This window comes from Colobus angolensis, unplaced genomic scaffold, assembly GCF_000951035.1.
Source record: "Colobus angolensis palliatus isolate OR3802 unplaced genomic scaffold, Cang.pa_1.0 Scaffold35, whole genome shotgun sequence".
Lineage (NCBI taxonomy): Eukaryota > Metazoa > Chordata > Mammalia > Primates > Cercopithecidae > Colobus > Colobus angolensis.
This window is the reverse complement of record NW_012116821.1, coordinates 11,767,534-11,785,667: the sequence shown is the minus strand read 5'-3', so window position 1 is coordinate 11,785,667 and position 18,134 is coordinate 11,767,534. Positions and strand designations below refer to the sequence as shown.

The following is an 18,134-nucleotide window of genomic DNA, read 5'->3' as shown; positions in this document are numbered from 1 at the left end:
TGTAGTCCCAGCTACTCGGGAGGCTGAGGCAGGAGAATGGCGTGAACCCGGGAGGCAGAGCTTGCAGTGAGCTGAGATCGTGCCACTGCACTCCAGTCTGGGCGACAGAGCAAGCCTCCATCTCAAAAAATAATAATGATTATTATAATAATAATAATTATTATTATACTAGCTAATACATATTGAGCACTTAATATTTTCCATGAATCTGAGTGCTTTATATATATTAATGTATTAAATGCTCATCACAAGCCTATGAAGTAGGTACTATTTTATTGCTGAGGAAAGCAAGACAATGGGAGACTGATTAACTTACCTGTGACTGCACAGCTAGTAAATATTAGAGCCAAGTTTCCATCCTAGGCAAACTGATTAGCCAACCTGTGCCCTCACGATAGTGTGATGCAAATAATGAATTTGAGATGGCTTTCTGAATTATGAGGAATTTCATTAGTTTTCTGACAATACAATAATGAATATTTTCATTTCAGGCAGTATTACAACCTACTCTGATTGACCCTTCCACTAAAAACACCCAAAATTGATGCATAAAATTAAAAGAAAAAAACTTTTTAAAATGTGCTGATAAGCTGGCAAGAAGGTAAGGAACACTGAGATGCCTAAAATTACACGGAAACGTGGACCCAGAGAGGCATGCTGAACACCGAAGTCAGTTTTCACTCTAATGATATGCACTGATCCTTGATGATCCTGGCTTTTGTTTTTCATAAGGTCATAGGATATGGGGATACAAGGCAAAGTCTAGGGCCTGCCCAAGCCGGGGAGTCTAATAAGAGACCTCAATGTAAAGAATTCATAACAACAAAACAGACTTTCATTTGGGTTTCTAATCCAAACTTCCCCCAGAATTTCAGGTTAAGAATGTGGTTTACAATGGTTCTTTGGTGGAAATGCACTCAGATGTGTGAAAGTTGTCAACATCAAGATGGAATAGCTTGTGTCAAACCCAAATATAATAGGAGGTTAAGAAAAGAGAGGCTCATATACACGAGCCTATGATACGACTGAGTGAGGGCTCTCATGCACATATGCCTGTAGCAAAAACTTTTGCCAAGGACTTTCAAAATTGCAGCTTGCTACTGTGTCACAAGGACAGATAGTGGGATGCAAAAGAATCCTGACACACTGTCTCGACTAATGAACTGACTTCCACTCCTGAAATAAGCCCCAGTAACCAAGGTTCTCTTTGTTTCAAAACAAAAACAAATTACGTGTATTTCTCTCTTTTACCTTTAAAACCTTTCCCTTGCCTTAACCACTTTGGATATGACTCTGGTCCCCATAGTCCACATACCCCAAATTTGCAAATCCTCTGTACACTCCCAGATAAACTCATTGTCTTTGGAGAATCTCTCTCTGTCTATTATTAGGTTGACAGACACCTGGCAGAATCAAAAAGCAAATTTACTATAAAGGAGTCAAACTTAAAATCAATCATCAATTCCCACAGATAAACTAGCAAAGAATAAAAGCTTAGAGCAGAATAAGCTCTAATAAAACACCCAAATAAACAAAGCACCATAAGTGTAGAGCCAATAGGAATGATAATCATAAGAATCAAACCCCAAAAGACATCAAGTAGTTCAATTATACAGTAGAGAATGAGAGGCATAACCTGGTAGTGCTTTGCACTTATTTCTTGCTCTGTCCCTGCACTTCTCTGGTATCAGTTAGGAAGCCTTCAGAAATAATTTGGCACTCATACATGTATTAATCTGGAAGGACAAGGATGTTGTCATCCCTTGGGCAATCTTTGATTGATGGGATATGAAAGCTAATCCATAAGTCCCATCTTACATTCTTGGTGGACAATTCCGAGATATCAGCTCTTCAAAAGGTCCTGATGAAATTAAGCTCCACTTGCTCATAGTGGACAACATCTAAGGCACTCTCATGTTGCCTTTCTCTTCTTCCTTGTTTCACTTTCTCCAGTCCCCTACTCCTGTTCCCTGGGATTACTTCAAGAAACTACCTGCTTGAGAATTTAAAATATGAATAAGGAACAAGAGACTATAAAACATGAAGAGAAGTATCTGGAAAAAATAACCAAATAGAACTTCTAGAAATAAAAAATAATTTTCATTAAAAATTCAAAGGGTGGTTAAACGAAAGAATAGATACAGTATAAGAAAGAATTAATGAACTGGAAGATAAATAAAAATATTTTGCATAATGCAGAACAGAGATATAAGCATATGTAAAATATGAAAAATGTGGTAGAGTGCAAATATCTACAAAAGTCAAATTGAAATTCCTGAAGGACAGAATAGGGAAATTTTGAGGAAACAATATTCAAAGAAGTAATGGATGAATTTTCCAGACTGAATGCCTCAAATCATCAGATTGACAAATCCTAAACTGCTAAAGAAAAAACATAAAAAAGTAGAGCAAATAAAAAACATAAATTAAGATGTGGAAATAAATATAAACGTACAATAAATAAATGCAAATGGAAAAATAAACCTATTTAAAAGTTAAAATTATCAGATTGAATAAAAAATTTAAATCCACCATTGAGGTATGTTAAAAAGAAGCCTGTGACATAAGGATAACAAATGGCTGAAACTAGAAGGACGAAAATAGATACATATTTTAGAGAGAATCAGAAGAAAATAACTATTGGGTACTAGGCTTAGCACCTGGGTGATGAAATAATCTGTACAACAGACCCCTATGACATGAGTTTATCTGTGTAACAAACCCACACATGTATCCCTGAACCTAAATTAAAAGTTGTTTAAAAAATATATATATATAATATGAACAAAGGACAGCTGATATTACTATATTAATATCACACAAAATAGACTTTAAGGCAAAAGACAATGAAACTAAATAATGAAAAAAGGTTAAATTCACCATCCAGATATAAAAATTCCAAACTAAGTTCTAAATGATACAGCTTGCAGCTATATAAAGTAAAACTTAAAAGAATTACAAGCAAAAATATATACATACCAGTAAAACTGAAGATTTTAACATGCCTCAGTGGTTGAAAGCTCACTCAATAAAGCAGAAAAATATCAGTAAGGATATAGAAGATTTGAACAATACAGTTAACAAACTTTACCTGTTGACATATATAGAACATTTTACTCAAAGAGTGGAGAAGCATTTCAAGCTGAAATGGTAATTTATAAAAATTGAACACGTTTGGCCGGGTGCAGTGACTTACGCCTGTAATCCCCACACTTTGGGAGGCCAAGGCAGACAAATCACAAGGTCAGGAGTTCGAGACCAGCCTGGCTAACATGGTGAGACCCTGTCTCTACTAAAAATACAAGTTAGCTGGTTGTGGTGGTGGCCATCTGTAATCCCAGATACTCAGGAGGCTGAGACAGGAGAATTGCTGGAACCCAGGAGGCAGATGTTGCAGTGAGCCAAGATCATGCCACTGCACTCCAATCTGGGCAACAGAGCAAGACTCTGCCACGAGGGAAAAAAAAAAATTGAACACATTCTGGGCCATGAAATGAAATTCAACTAATTTTAAAGGATTGATATCATACAGGTTATATTTTTTGCCACAAAGCACTTCATAGAATGAAGCACAAATGGCCAGTAAATTATAAAAATGCTGCTTAACATTTTAGTAATTGGGAAAATTAAAATTAAAATATACAGTGATGCCATTTGACACCACCTGTATTGGCAAGATTTTGTAAATTTGACAGTCTCAAGTGCTGGCAAGAATCTAACAAAACCACATCTCTTAGACACTGCTAAAGAGTATCACCCCTTTGGAAAACAATTGGGATCAGCTATTAAAGTTGGAGATGTACATTAACTATGACTCAGCAATTCTACCAGAAAAACTCGGGCATGTATACAGATGTACAAGAATATTCAAAGCAATATTTTTTTTTTTTTTGAGACGGAGTCTCGCTCTGTCGCCCGGGCTGGAGTGCAGTGGCCTGATCTCAGCTCACTGCAAGCTCCGCCTCCCGGGTTCAAGCGATTCTCCTGCCTCAGCCTCCAGAGTAGCCGAGACTACAGGCATGTGCCACTACACCTGGCTAATTTTGTATTTTTAATAGAGATGGGGTTTCTCCATGTTGGTCAGGCTGGTCTTGAACTCCTGACCTCAGATTATCCACCCACCTCGGCCTCCCAAAGTACTGGGATTACAGGCATGAGCCACCGCGCCCGGCCAGCAATATTGTCTTATCCTGTCTCTACTAAAAATACAAAAAAACTAGCCGAGTGAGGTGGCGGGCGCCTGTAGTCCCAGCTACTCCGGAGGCTGAGGCAGGAGAATGGCGTAAACCCGGGAGGGGGAGCTTGCAGTGAGCTGAGATCCGGCCACCGCACTCCAGCCCGGGTGACAGGGCAAGACTCCGCCTCAAAAAAAAAAAAAAAAAAAAAAATAGTAAAAACTGGAGGCAATCTAAATGTTAACCATAAATAAGGCCACAATAAACAAATAATAGTGTCCGCCTGTGAATATGTGTAAAATTTCTCTGGGAAATATGAAGCATGAGATGCTGGGTCATAGGTACATAGATATTGAATTTCACTAAACTTTTTCAGAACTCTTTTCTGAATGGCCTACCAGTTAACACTCTAGAAAGCTGGTTCAAGAGTTCTCATTGTGCTGTATCCTCACGAAAATTTAGTATTTTCTATTTTCTAATACTGTACGTGCTATTCTGATATGGAATCTAATTTTTATTTTAAACTTGCCTTTTTTGAGTTGCATCTTTTCGTATACTTGTTAGCCAGTCAGACTTATCTTTCTATAAAATGCCTAGCCATATCCTTTGTCCATTTGCCTATCAAGTTGCCTGTCTTATCCCTATGCAAGATTTGTTTATATATTCCGTATGTTTGGACTTAGACATTACGGATAACTTTCCCAATCTGCCATCTTCTGTTAACTATGTGATATCCTTCAAGTGAGAAAAAAAAAAAACCTCATAATTTTGTAGTAATCAATTTTCATCCTAAGGTTTGTGCTTTTGGAGTCTTATTTATGTTTTTCCCCACTCTCATGTCATAATTCCTTTAAGTAGTTTCAAGGTTTTATCTGTATATATATTTTTGCATTCTTTGAGAGATTATTTCTTAGAAACTTTACAGCTTTAGCCCCTTTTGTAGGTAGTATCTAATTTCCAATTACATTTTCTGCTTGGTTACTGCTGATAAAGATGAAAGCTATCATTCTTATCTCCCAACAGTTCTAACAGTCTGCTTATTCCACATATTTCTTATATACATAAAATCATAACATCTGCAAAGAATTTCAATTTCATCTCTTCGTTTCGAATCCTGATAACTCTTAATTCTTTTTCTCACATCATAGCATTGGTCAAGCCTTCAGTATTATGTCAATTAGTAACAATCTTAATGAGATCTTAACGAGAAGGGCAGTTTCCCCATTAACATGATATTTGCTGAAGAATTTGTGATATATTGTCTTTATAAAATCAAGGAAATGCCTTTACATTTTGAATTTTATTATAGTTTTTATTAACAAGAGGGGCTGAAGTTTTATCAAGTGTTTATTTCTACAGCAATTGATGTAATCATAGGATTTTTCTCCCTATTCCAAAAATGTATTAATAACAGACTACACTGATTCTCCAATGCTGAACCATCATATACTTCTGAACTCAAACCTAATTCATCATTCTTGGATTCAATTAGCCAATATTTCACTAGAATTTTCATATGCATATCTCTAAGTATAATAAGCGTGTAGTTTTAAAAAATTATCCTATTGAAATTTGAATCAGAATTGCCCTAGCCTCATAAAATGAGTCAGCACTTTTCTACATCCCCTCTTTTATAGAATAACTTGAATTGGCTGTTAAATGTTTTGTAAGTCTCACTGTAAAAGAGGATCATTTGTAAAATTTTGCAAGCTGATTCTAAAATTTCTATAGAAATGCAAAAAGTCAAGAAGATCCCAGAAAGAAAAAGAAGACAAGAGCATCTGTACTACTAGATGTCTAGACTTACTTATGTAGCTATGGTAATTAAGAGACTGTGCAAGAACAATAGACCAATGCAGCACAATAGAAGCAGACCCGTGCACAGATGGACACTAAACAGATGACAGATCGATCAATCAATAGACAGGAAACATGATCCTGCCTCACAAAAGATATAAAAATACCTATTCCAGGTGGATTACAGATCTAGATGGGAAAACCAAAAATGTTTTAGAAGATAATATTGGAAAACATCTTCATGACTAAATGTTTTTTTAAAAAGATTTCTGACATAGGACAAAAAAAGCACTAACACAGGGGTGGGGGCATGTGGAAATCATGGTCAAAAGGTACAAAGTTCCAGTTATGCAAGATAAATAAGTTCTGGAGATCTACCAGACAACGTAGTGTCTATAGCTAACAGTATCCTATGTATGCTTATATTTGATTAGAGGGTAGAACTTAGGATAAGTATTCTTACCACAAAAAATAAAAGTAATAATAAAGAGACGGCAGGAAACTTTGGGAGGTAATGAACATGTTTAAAATCAATTGATTATATGTGTGTAGGTCTCATTTCTTAAAGAGATTGCTTTACTTAATAATTTCATTAACAAGGTGTTAATATTTTATGCACAGAAATAACAAACTTTCTTTTCTAGCTTATGGCTCACGTTTTCCCTCTGTATACCTCTGAAACTTCCAGGCCTTTTCTGTGAATTGAGTAAATAAATTTTTCTTTTTCTTTTTCTTTTTTTTTTTTTTTTTACAGAGTCTCACTCTGTTGCCCAGGCTGGAGTGCAGTGGTGTGATCTGGGCTCACTGCAAGCTCCGCCTCCCGGGTTCACACCATTCTCCTGCCTCAGCCTCCCGAGGAGCTGGGACTACAGGCACCCACCACGACGCCCGAATTTTTTGCTTTTTTTAGTAGAGACTAGGTTTCTCCGTGTTAGCCAGGATGGTCTTGATCTCCTAACCTCATGATCCGCCCGCCTCAGCCTCCCAGAGTGTTGAGATTACAGGCGTGGGCCACCGTGCCCGACCACCTTTACCTTTTTAAAGTTTAGTTTGATGTCTTTTTACAAATGCACACAGCCATGTGACCAGTACAACAATCCAGACATAGAACATTTTCATCATTCTAAAAAGTCCCCTGTGTCCTTTCGTAAAATACTTCCCTAATCTTGAGCCCCTGATGACAACTGATCTGGTTTTTGTTCCAGTAATTTGGCCTTTTATAAAACGTCATAGAGTATGTCGTCTTTTGTGTCTTGCTTTTGAGGTTCTTTTATGTTGTTGCCTGTATGTTTTTATTGCTGAATAGTATTCTGTTACACACGGTATCTGTGGGGGATTGATTCCAGGACCCCAAGGATACCAAAATCTGTGAATACTCGAGTTCTTCCGTGGGCCCTGTGGAACCTGCGGATATGAACTTGGTGCAGCAAATACACTGCAGTCTTTGGAGGGAGCTGCAGTCAAACTCAGAAATTCCTGGGCAGCCACGCTCTTTCCTCCCCCGCCCCCCGCCCTCCCCCGAGACGGAGTTTCACTCTTATTGCCCAAGCTGGAGTGCAATGGTGAGATCTTGGCTCACTGCAACCTCCGCCTCCTGGGTTCAAACGATTCTCCTGCCTCAGCCTCCTGAGTAGCTAGGATTACAAGCCCATGCCACCACGCCCGACTAATTTTTTTTTTTTAGTAGAAATGGGTTTTCACTATGTTAGCCAGACTCGTCTAGAACTCCTGACCTCAGGTGATCCGCCTGCCTCGGCCTCCCAAAGTGCTGGGATTACAGGCGTGAGCCACCGCACCCAGCCCAGCGATGCTCTTATACAACATATTTGCATTACTAGCCCAGGCACCTTCATTCCTAAGTTTATCTGAGGCCTTGGGCAAAGATCTTCTTCTCTGTCAAAGCCTCCTTAAGAAGGGGAAATCTTGGGCTGGGTGCGGTGGTTCACGCCTGTAATCCCAGCACTTTGGGAGGCCAATGAGGCAGATCAACGGAGGTCAGGAGTTTGAACCTTGTCTCTACTAAAAATAAAAAATTAGCCAAGTGTAGTGGCAAGTGCCTGTAATCCCAGCCACTGGAGATGCCAAGGCAGGAGAAACTCTTGAACCCGGGAGGCGGAGCTTTCAGTGAGCCCAGATTGCCCCAATGCACTCCAGCCTGGGCAACAGAGTGGGACTCCGTCTCAAACAAAAGGGGAGGGGAGGGGAGGGGAGGGGAGTGAGGGTGGGGGAGGCTTGAAAACACTTTTCCCCACTTTGACTCAGTCCCCAGTAGTTTTCAACTCCCAGCTCTCCCCTTTCACCCTCCTACCCAACTTGTCATTCACTGTCCACAACCCCAGAGTCCATAAAACTATAGGGGCTCCTTCAGCGATGAGATGACCCCACGTCTGTACTTATCTACCTAATCCTCAACCAGTGCACAGCTCCTTGGGGGAAATGGAAAAGGAAGTCGGTGCCTTCTCCTGTTTTAGCCTCTTGCTTATCCCATCACAGTGACTTAAGACTTAATTCTTTCATTTTTGGCTTGCTTTAATTGGCTACTCCAACATCTAACAGCTCATCTCTCTCCCAGCTCAGCTGAGCCCTTGACAACAGCTAACAGTGTCAAAGCTGGAGTTCAAATCCAGGGAGTCTAGCCCCTCAGTCTGTGCTCCTAGGGATGCTGCTTCATTGCCTTCTTTTGTGTTAGACTACTGCAGTCTGAGGAACTGAAGGTGGGTGGCCTGGACAAGGGTAATAAAGGTTGGCTAATTTAGAATATATACTAGACAGGTAAGTTCAATAAGACTTGGTGATGGGTTGGACGTACTAGATGAGAGGAAGAGAAGATGTCATGATCTCGGTTTTTCGCTAGAGCAATTAAGTGGTACCCATTTGCTGAGACAGGAAAGATTGGGATTAGAAGATGTCATGATCTCGGTTTTTCGCTAGAGCAATTAAGTGGTACCCATTTGCTGAGACAGGAAAGATTGGGATGGGGTGACAGACGACAGCTGACCACATGGAAACAAGAGCTCCTCTCTGGACACATTTAAAGTTTGAGATTCCTAAAAAACATCCAAGTGAAGATGTAGAGGCCACTGTATATAGAATCTTGGAATTTGAATCCCAATTTATTCTTTCTCTATTCCTAGATATCAGGAAAATGGAAATACTATATAAAGTAATACTGTACACACACCATTTTAATTACTCCTCCCCACTCCTACAATAAGCTTCTTTCAAAGAACAAGATTTTGCCCATCTTCTGAGAAAAATGCAGAGCCATCTCCAAATATGATTGCTATATGAACACGTAACAGTCTCCAAATCATGAAAACCACCAGGATATCGAATTCTCAAGGAATGACCAGAAGCTAGAACTGAGCAAGCTAATAATTCACCAATGAAAATTTTGAGAACAATTTTATGAATGACTGCCACGCATTAGCCTTATTTTACTATGGTTATCATTTTTTACCCTTTTCAGTTATTTGCTCAATCAACAGGTTGATCAACCTATTTCTCTCTAAAGAATAATGTAGTAATTCACTTAAGCCAGATATCTGAAGCTGCACTGGACACAGAGTTTACATCAAGCCCTTCTTCCCCCGCACCAATGTTTCTGTAGCTGGATTTTAAACACCTAAACATGTGCTATGCTGCATAGTTTTTAAAACTGTTTCAAATATACTTTTCACCTACCCAAGTGAATTTTATTTCCTTTAGAGACTGGGTCACAGTCCCTAAACCAGGGTTAAGTACATGGGAGGCACTAAATGGAATTTGTTGATTTGAAAAGTTTTCTGCACTAACTATATATCCAGCAACCACTCAGGACCACTTTCCCCCATTTCAGTCAAACAGACTCGATTCACTCACACAAGTACTACATATAGTAATAGTCATTAGATTCTCAGTTTATAGTTTAATGGTTTTGCAACATTAGATGCACAATATATTTTGAAGCACCAAGTATGCTTGAAATTGAACATCTTTATAAAGATAACAAAAGTTAGTAACTACCCATGATCTATGATCTGACAATACATCTGTTCTTTCTCATTTTGCGATGATAAAATACCCGCCCTAGCTTGTTGTGGCACAGTGAGAGAGAAGAAATACAGTCCTATTAATCACTCTTAAGTATCAGCTTATTAAGTTGTAGTTTCTCAACAGGCTTGTCATACATGACTATTAATAGGTTGCAGATGTTTCTCTAAAAGTCTTTTTATAATGCAGTTATGTCATAAAAAGACAGCATGGAATAACAGAAAACCTAGTGGACTAAGAATCAGAAAGTCTAAGTTTTAAATTCTCATTTGGTTAACAAGTATCCCGGAAACCTTGCACAAGTCACCACCTCTCTGGGTCTCCAATTTTCTCACCTGTAAAATGAAGGGACTAATTATAAATTGAAGAAATAAGAATGTGCCAATTTACACCAGACCAGTAGGCAGGTTACAAAAACTCAGTACCTAAGACTTTTACCAAGGACATTCTAACAGAAATCTGCTCACATTAAAATAGCTTAAAACAAATCATAACACTGGAATTTCTGTTGCTATTGTTAACCTTAAAAGTGAATTTTGTTGCCTAAGAACTGCGTAAGTGCAGAACAGAGAAACATGTTTCACATGAAAAAAATCTTGACTACTGATACACACTGATGTACCTTAAATTGTGGTAAAAATAACCAAATTTTTATCTATATTTTTTATAGACAGGGGTCTCACTATGTTGCCCAGGCTGGTCTCAAACTCCTGGCCTTCAGGAATCCTCCTGCCTTGGTCTCCCAAAATGCCAGGATTACAGGCGTGAGCCACTGTACCTGGCCTCGAATTTTCATTATTAGCTAAGCACCTATTCATAAAGACAGCTATTACACACTCTCCAATTGACAAAAGGGTTGCACCCCAAAAGCTTGTAAGTCTAAGTTTTGGAAACATTATAAGTGAAGCTAAGTTCCTAGTTCAGCTCACAAGAGCATAAATGATCCTTGACATCGCTGAACTATACAATATATTATAATAGCAAGGGCTCAAGTGCTGAGTCCTGTGAATGGGGCTTGTGTCATAAAGATGAGTTACCTCCCCTGTTCTTGGGTAGGAGACTGGAGGTAGGCAATGATTAAAATAATTTACGTTCATCACACAGCTTTGGCTCCCTTAATAATTTCTTCTTACACTCTGGTAGGGCACTTAGCCCTAACTGTGCTGCTGTCCTACTACCAAAGGGTTCCTCCTTTCAATACCCCTTTCTTGAGCCTTCAAGTAGTAATTCTATGACCACAGAGCAAATGATGGACATTTCAACAAATAACTCAGACAATATTATCCCTCCTAGACTATAAGCAGTTTTTAGAGAGGCTACCTGTTATTTATAAAAGCAACAATATTAGAAATCTAAATGTTAATTTTAGAGACATGGTCAAGTAAATTAGAATGCATCCATACAACAGAACATTATGCCACCATTCCACAAAATGTTTACAAACAAGCCAGGCACAGTAGCATGCAGCTGCAGTCCCAACCACTAGGAAGGCTGACGTAGGAGGATCACTTGAGCCCAGGAGTTTGAGTCCAGTCTGGGCAACATATAGAGAGATCTCCATCTCTAGATAAAGCATTTTTTTAAATTAAAAATGTCTTAATGACATGAAAAATGTTTAAAACAAAATGCTAAGTAAATAAAGAAGATACTAAGTGGTATATTCTTTATGAACTCAACTGTGTAAAAAATGAATTGCTATGGAAGAAAAATAACACAATTGTTGGGTAGTAGAATTATAATTTATTGCTTTTTACCAGTTAGTACACTAATCTATGCTTTGCAGATGTTCCCATATTAAGTACCCCTTTTGTTATTTAAAAAAGTTAAGGAAGAGAAGTCATAAATCTCTAATTGGTAGAATTATAGAGAGTCAAAAACAGTGCTAATTATCAGGCAATGTGGAAACAACTTTGTGGGCAAGAGAGCATTCCTTTTTTTTTTTTTTTTAATTGTTTACAAAGAGTTTAACTAAACTTGTTTTAAATTAAACACATTAAACAAAATTGTAAGTTTTGTGATTATGAAAATACTGTTTATCACTACATAAAATACTGTTTATGGCACTTTATAGATTCAAAAAACCTATTAATGATACTTCTTTTCTGGATTAAAGATAGTGTTTATATATATATATAAACATATATATATATATATAAAATACAGAAAATAACACAGGTATATGATTTAGGAAACAGGGAAAAAAGAGTTATGAAGCGGGAAAAGTCCATCCCACTATACAACTCATTCCCAGATAGAGCAAGCCTTTTATTCACCTCCTGAGAAATATTTGTTGCCCATAATCCCATATATATTTTATTTCACATTAGTCATTCTTCTATATGCTTTATTTCACTCATACCTTAGAAACATTTACATATCAGTATGTATTGATCCATTTCATTCTTTGTACATACTAATTAGTATTCTATTCTATGATCGTGACACATTATTAGTCAGCCCCCTACCGATAGACACTGAAGTTATTCTGTTTTCCTCTATCATAAACAAAGCTTCAGTATTATTGGACAAATATCCTTATACATATGAACAAGTGGATCCCTAAGATAGAAATTCTTAGAATTTTGTGTCGAAGACTATGCGTACATTGAAAAAATCTGGTGGTGCTACCAAATTGTCTTCCAAACAATCTGTACCCATTTACAATCCAAGGGAACATTTCTGATAAAGATAGATTCTTTAAAGCAGACTCCAATGCTTTCAATGGCCAGGAAGATAACATAGAGTCGTGAAGCATGCTGGGCTAAGAAAATGGCAAACTGGTTGGGCCCGGTGGCATAATCCCAGCACTTTGGGAGGCTGAGGCGGGCGGATCATTTGAGGTCCTTAGGGGTTCAAGACCAGCCGGACCAACAAGCTGAAACCTCGTCTTTACTAAAAACAAAAATTAGTCGGGTGTGATGGTGCATGCCTAAAATCCCAGCTACTCGGGAGGCTGAGGAGCGAGAATCACTTGAACCTAGGAGGTGGAGGTTGCAGTCAGCCAAAATCATGCCACTGCACTCCAGCCTGGGCAATAGAGTACACACAAAACAAAACAAAACAAAAACAACAGGGGAGAAAATAGAGGGGAGAGAGAGAGAAGGGGAAATGGCAAGCTGGATAGGGCATTTAGTTATTCAAAGCAGCAGCATTTACTCAGTTCCAGAGTACTAAAAATGCTTGTAGGAATACGCACCCACGCACCCAATATTGTCAAATTGTCTCATTGCTCAAAAGGACCCAAAACTCCTGACTTCTGCAAGAAATCTTCAGGTTTTGTAAAATGTTGGTAACTCATTCAAAATTTTACAGACAGTATGACAAACAAAACATGTGAGTAGGAATCATCTACTGGGCCTCCAACTTGTGACCTACCCTTTAAAGCTTGCGTTTCCCCGATACGCAAAAGACTGCCTGAACAGTAGAGGCTGTGTTCAGCAGATTATTTCCAAGCTGGGATCTCCTTCTATTACATTTTGTTTTGGGGTTAACTCGAAAATGGATTTTATTAACTATGTGGTTAATAACTATCCCCTCAAACTATTCGGATAACTTAATCTACTCCGTTCAGATATTTTCATTAATCAGTTTCCTGTACATTCCCTATATTATATTCTTTTCGAGTGTTTTATTTCTGTTTTCTTCCTTATATGAAACTACCATGTTTTAAGAATTGAGTCATTTTCCTATTAATATAATCTTGGTTTTCCCAAAGGTGAAAATCTAATCATTTTTCCATACTACCTTGCATTCAACATATCCATCTACATATACAGAAGAAATTGTGAGAATGGAGTAAATTAGAAAGATGCTACCTCTAAATAGTATTTTTAATCTTTGTAAAATCTCTTTATATTAACTACACTCTTAAAAATGTGAAAAAATAAATCCTGAAATAACCAGATCTATATTTTAAACTATTCAAATTCATGGTTAAAATACTTACGTGTGTGTGTGTGTGTGTGTGTATATATATATATATATGTGTGTGTGTGTGTGTGTGTGTATATATATATATATTTTTTTTTTTTTTGAGACAGTCTTACAGGCTGGAGTGCAGTCACACAATCATGGCTCATCACAGCCCTGACCTCCTGGGCTCAAGCGATCTCGCACCTAGCCTTCCGACCACAGGCATATGCCACCATGTCCAGCTTATTTTTATTTTTTGTAGAGATGGGGCTTCTTACATTGTCTAGGCTGGTCTTGAACTCCTGGGTTTAAGCAATTCTCCCACCTCAGCCTCTCAAAACGCTGAGATTACAGACATAAGCCACCACACTCAGTTATTTAATATTTTATTATCTATCTCTTTTACATAACTACTTGCAAAAAAACTAATATGACAGAGTCAATGTATCGTATGGTTATAAACAGAAACATATCTGTAAACATTAGTATTATAAGCAATATAATATTAAAGGTGGTTATCTATTTGAAAACTCAGAAGGCAGTGACTTCTACAATTAAATTTCAAAAAATCAAAACATAAAACATTATTAGCTTCAGTTACTATAAATAAAGCATCTGAATCTTAATTTTAGAGCTAATGGTAAATTTTAAATAATTCCTAAATTTCATGTAATCTGTTAAGATACATTTTGTTAACATTTAGAAAAGACAAGAGAACCAAAACCAATGTATTAAAGGAGCTTTATAATTTAGCAAAACTTTCAACTTACATGTCTCTCAAACATTACTGACAAACATGACTGCTTATGAGAAAATCTGCATATGTCATTCTACAAACAGTAATGTCATTAATATACTATTTTTAGTTTCCAAGGGAAGATCCTAAGCATTACAAATCCTTCCGTTAGCATTTCTTCATGTATACATGTTCCTACTTCCTGTTCAAACATATGCTGTAACTATTCAAGTCTGTCTTTTCAAAATAAAAATTATTACCCAAAAATTCAAAAACCCAACACCCAAGTGATATTAGGCACATATCACGTGAACTTGACAATCTAATGACGAAAAGCAAATTTAAGAAGTAAAAAAATTAACATATTTAAATTATAATTTGCACATCAGATTACTTTTTCAGATGTGTCAAAGCTCACAGATAAAAGTAATGAAAATAACTGTAGTAAAATACATTTTAATTTTACCTTCATTATAAATTAAAATGAGGCATAAGAAAAACATTGAGACATAATATGTACATATGGAAAACTGGCCACTGAAAGATGCAAATAATTCATACAATATAGTGTAAGCTTTAATATATAAATCAGATGTCATTTCAACTGTTAGTATCAGTCTAAATTTTACAATGTGTATTAAAATATTAAAATGCTAAAAAAATCATTGCAATATAGAATACACTGTGGGAAAATACATATTTGTGACTTTATAGACAATCTAAATTAATCCATTCTATACAATAGTTTTCTAAAATATAAATGGCACTTTACATGCAAAAGAACATACCAGCTGGATGACCTCATATAATACATCAGAAATTAGGAGAAAACCTCCTTTTAACAAGACAGTTACACAGCAGAGGTGGAATGTAGAATCAGATTTTGCCTTAATACAATCTTGGAAAAAATTAATTACGAAAAAGGACAGTCTCTACTACTTTCAATTAGCATTTTAAAAAATAAAATCTACTGTGATTTTATATTTTCTAATTGTATCACAAACAGAGAAAACATAAAAGGGAAAAGACAGAAACAGAAAACCTGATGATCTTTTATAAATTTGAAGCATCAGCCCTGCCTATGGGTTGCATTTAGGCTGCTTTTTTGTTGACATTTTCCCAAATTACTTCTGCCATTCTGACTTCATCATGCCATTGTGTAACCATAGCTGCCACAATGTAGTGCCACAAGAAGTCTGTCCTTGAGTATTTCTTTACTTGGGTATTCAGGTAACTTGAGCATGTTGATGCTTTAAAAGAAAAATACACCACCATTAAACAGGAAATCTATAAAATTTCTGATTGTTTTGTCTAGAAGTGAAAACACCACTCAAAATTAACATAAAACCATCCTCTCAAATTTGCATTCAAATGGAAAAACCCTAAAGTGGTATTTAAAAAGAAGAAAAAAATCTGCTGCATTGCAGTTTCTTTCAGCATGCAAATGCAGTGGAAGAAAGTAAGTTCTTTTCAGCTTAAAATAAATAAGCAATAGGGCAATGTAGTTTGAAGTGATGGTGTGTAACTCAGTGCTACTTATGATAGTGTAACTTCGGTGATACTTGAACTATAGTCAATTAAATTGTAGGGAATCAGGGTTTCCTCAAACATTTTCCCTCCCAAACACAGGGGCACAAAAAACTACATAATTAGTTATCAATGATTCCAAAATCCTAGAGAGAGATCACAGCTGAGGTTTTCCTCTCAATGCAGCAACAGTTAGACCTCTGATCATTCAAAGTTAATCAAAACAATTTGTAAAGCATTTAAATAAACCAATTCAACATACCATGTGCTTGAAGTTGGTAAAAGATTTGGAGTATATGGCACAGCAGCGATTGTAAAGTTTTGCAATCCACTTCCACCCATGATATTAGCAAACCCACCATGTGGGACCCTGGAACTAAGAGTTTGTATCTTAATACATTGTAATCATGAAAGAAAGATATTCGTGACAGATAAATTTCAAGTTCTAAGTTAGGGTAGAAATATATCCAACTCTAGGACAATGACAACATGACATTTTTTAGTCTACAAAACCCCAACTCATTACTGTAAATTGCTTTGTGATTAGTTAGCAAGCTTCCATGGAGACACCCCTCCACATTTCCATAGCTACACTACGCTTGCAACTGGCCACAGCACATACCTCAATATTGCATTTAGCATGCTACATTTACAATTATTTGCTTTCGTGTGGCTCTCTATTGAAGTGGGGCTTATTTGAGGGCCCAAACAAGTCATATTTACATCTATATCCCTGGGGCTAGCAAAATGCCTGGAGTAGACATTCATTAAATTGTTAATACATTAATATTTGATTGATTAATTCAAGCAATAAATGCTCTGACATGTAATCCAAATGATTTCCTTGTTTGTGAAAAATATCTAGGCCCTAAAGGTTTTTTTTTTTGTTTTTCATAGTGGAAAAACTGAAAAATTCTTTATGTTCCTCTTTGATTTGATATTCAGAATATCAAACATATTTTTCAAACATCACCTAACATAAAGAGGCCACAGGAAGGCTAACATATAATGCATAACACATCAGTAGAAAATTTAATCTTGGGTACATGACTGTAGAGGATGTAATTACAACTTCTCAAGTTCTATATACATCGAAAATAAAATTAATATTTCTTCTAAAGTTAGCCTGTGTATGTATCACGATTAAACTGATACTAAAAAACATTCTATTGCTTTTAAAATGAGGTGCTGTAGTGCTTTTTGGATAAATTAGAATAATGACAAAGGAACATTTAGTGTATAAATTACTAAATATATACTTGCAAACATCTGAATAATTTAAAATACTTTCTTAAAAATATGATTTATAAAATAAAGCACAGTTTAGTTCACCTAAAAACAAAGTTGAACCTCAAATAGCCTAAACAGTCTAGAAAAAAAAGAACAAAGGTGGCAGACTCACATATCCTGATTTCAAAACTTATTACAAAGCTGTGGTAATCAAAATAGTGTGATACTGCCAAGTAAAGAGATATACGAACTAGTAGAATAGAATAGAGGCCAGAAATAACCCCTCACATACATAATGAAATGATTTTCAACTAGAGTACCAACAACATTCAAAGGGGAAAAGACAGTCTTTTCAACAAAGTGTGTTGGGAAAACTGAATATTCACTACAATGAAAATGAAGTTGGACCCTTACTTTACACTAAGTAACTTAAAAACTAACTCAAAATGGATTGAAGACCTCAATGTAAAAGCTAAACTATAAAACTCTTAGAAGAAAATGTAAAGGAAAAGCTTCATAACACCGGATTTGGCAATGATTTATTGAATATGACACCAAATTGATATCGAGAACATATAAAGAATTCCCACAACAACAACAAAAAAAACAGACGCCTGAGCTCAAGTGACCTGACCGCCTCAGCCTCTCAAAGTGCCAGGATTACAGGCACTACTATAAATGTCTTATCTTTAATACCAAAATAAATCTTTAATACCTGAAACAGT

The 18,134-nt window shown here is 36.6% G+C and overlaps 1 protein-coding gene across 1 annotated transcript in view; it reads right to left on the bottom strand.

Annotated features, from left to right (window-relative positions):
- Nucleotides 1-15,792: 15,792 nt before the first annotated feature.
- The window catches only part of HACE1 (HECT domain and ankyrin repeat containing E3 ubiquitin protein ligase 1), a 122,237-nt gene continuing 119,895 nt past the window's right edge, over nt 15,793-18,134 (bottom strand). Inside the window, exons 24-25 of the mRNA XM_011952877.1 lie at nt 16,442-16,555; nt 15,793-15,902 (exon numbers count right to left, since the gene is read on the bottom strand). Coding sequence (XP_011808267.1) covers nt 15,800-15,902; nt 16,442-16,555 — 217 coding nt within the window. The 3' untranslated portion in view covers nt 15,793-15,799. The remainder of the gene's footprint in view (nt 15,903-16,441; nt 16,556-18,134) is intronic.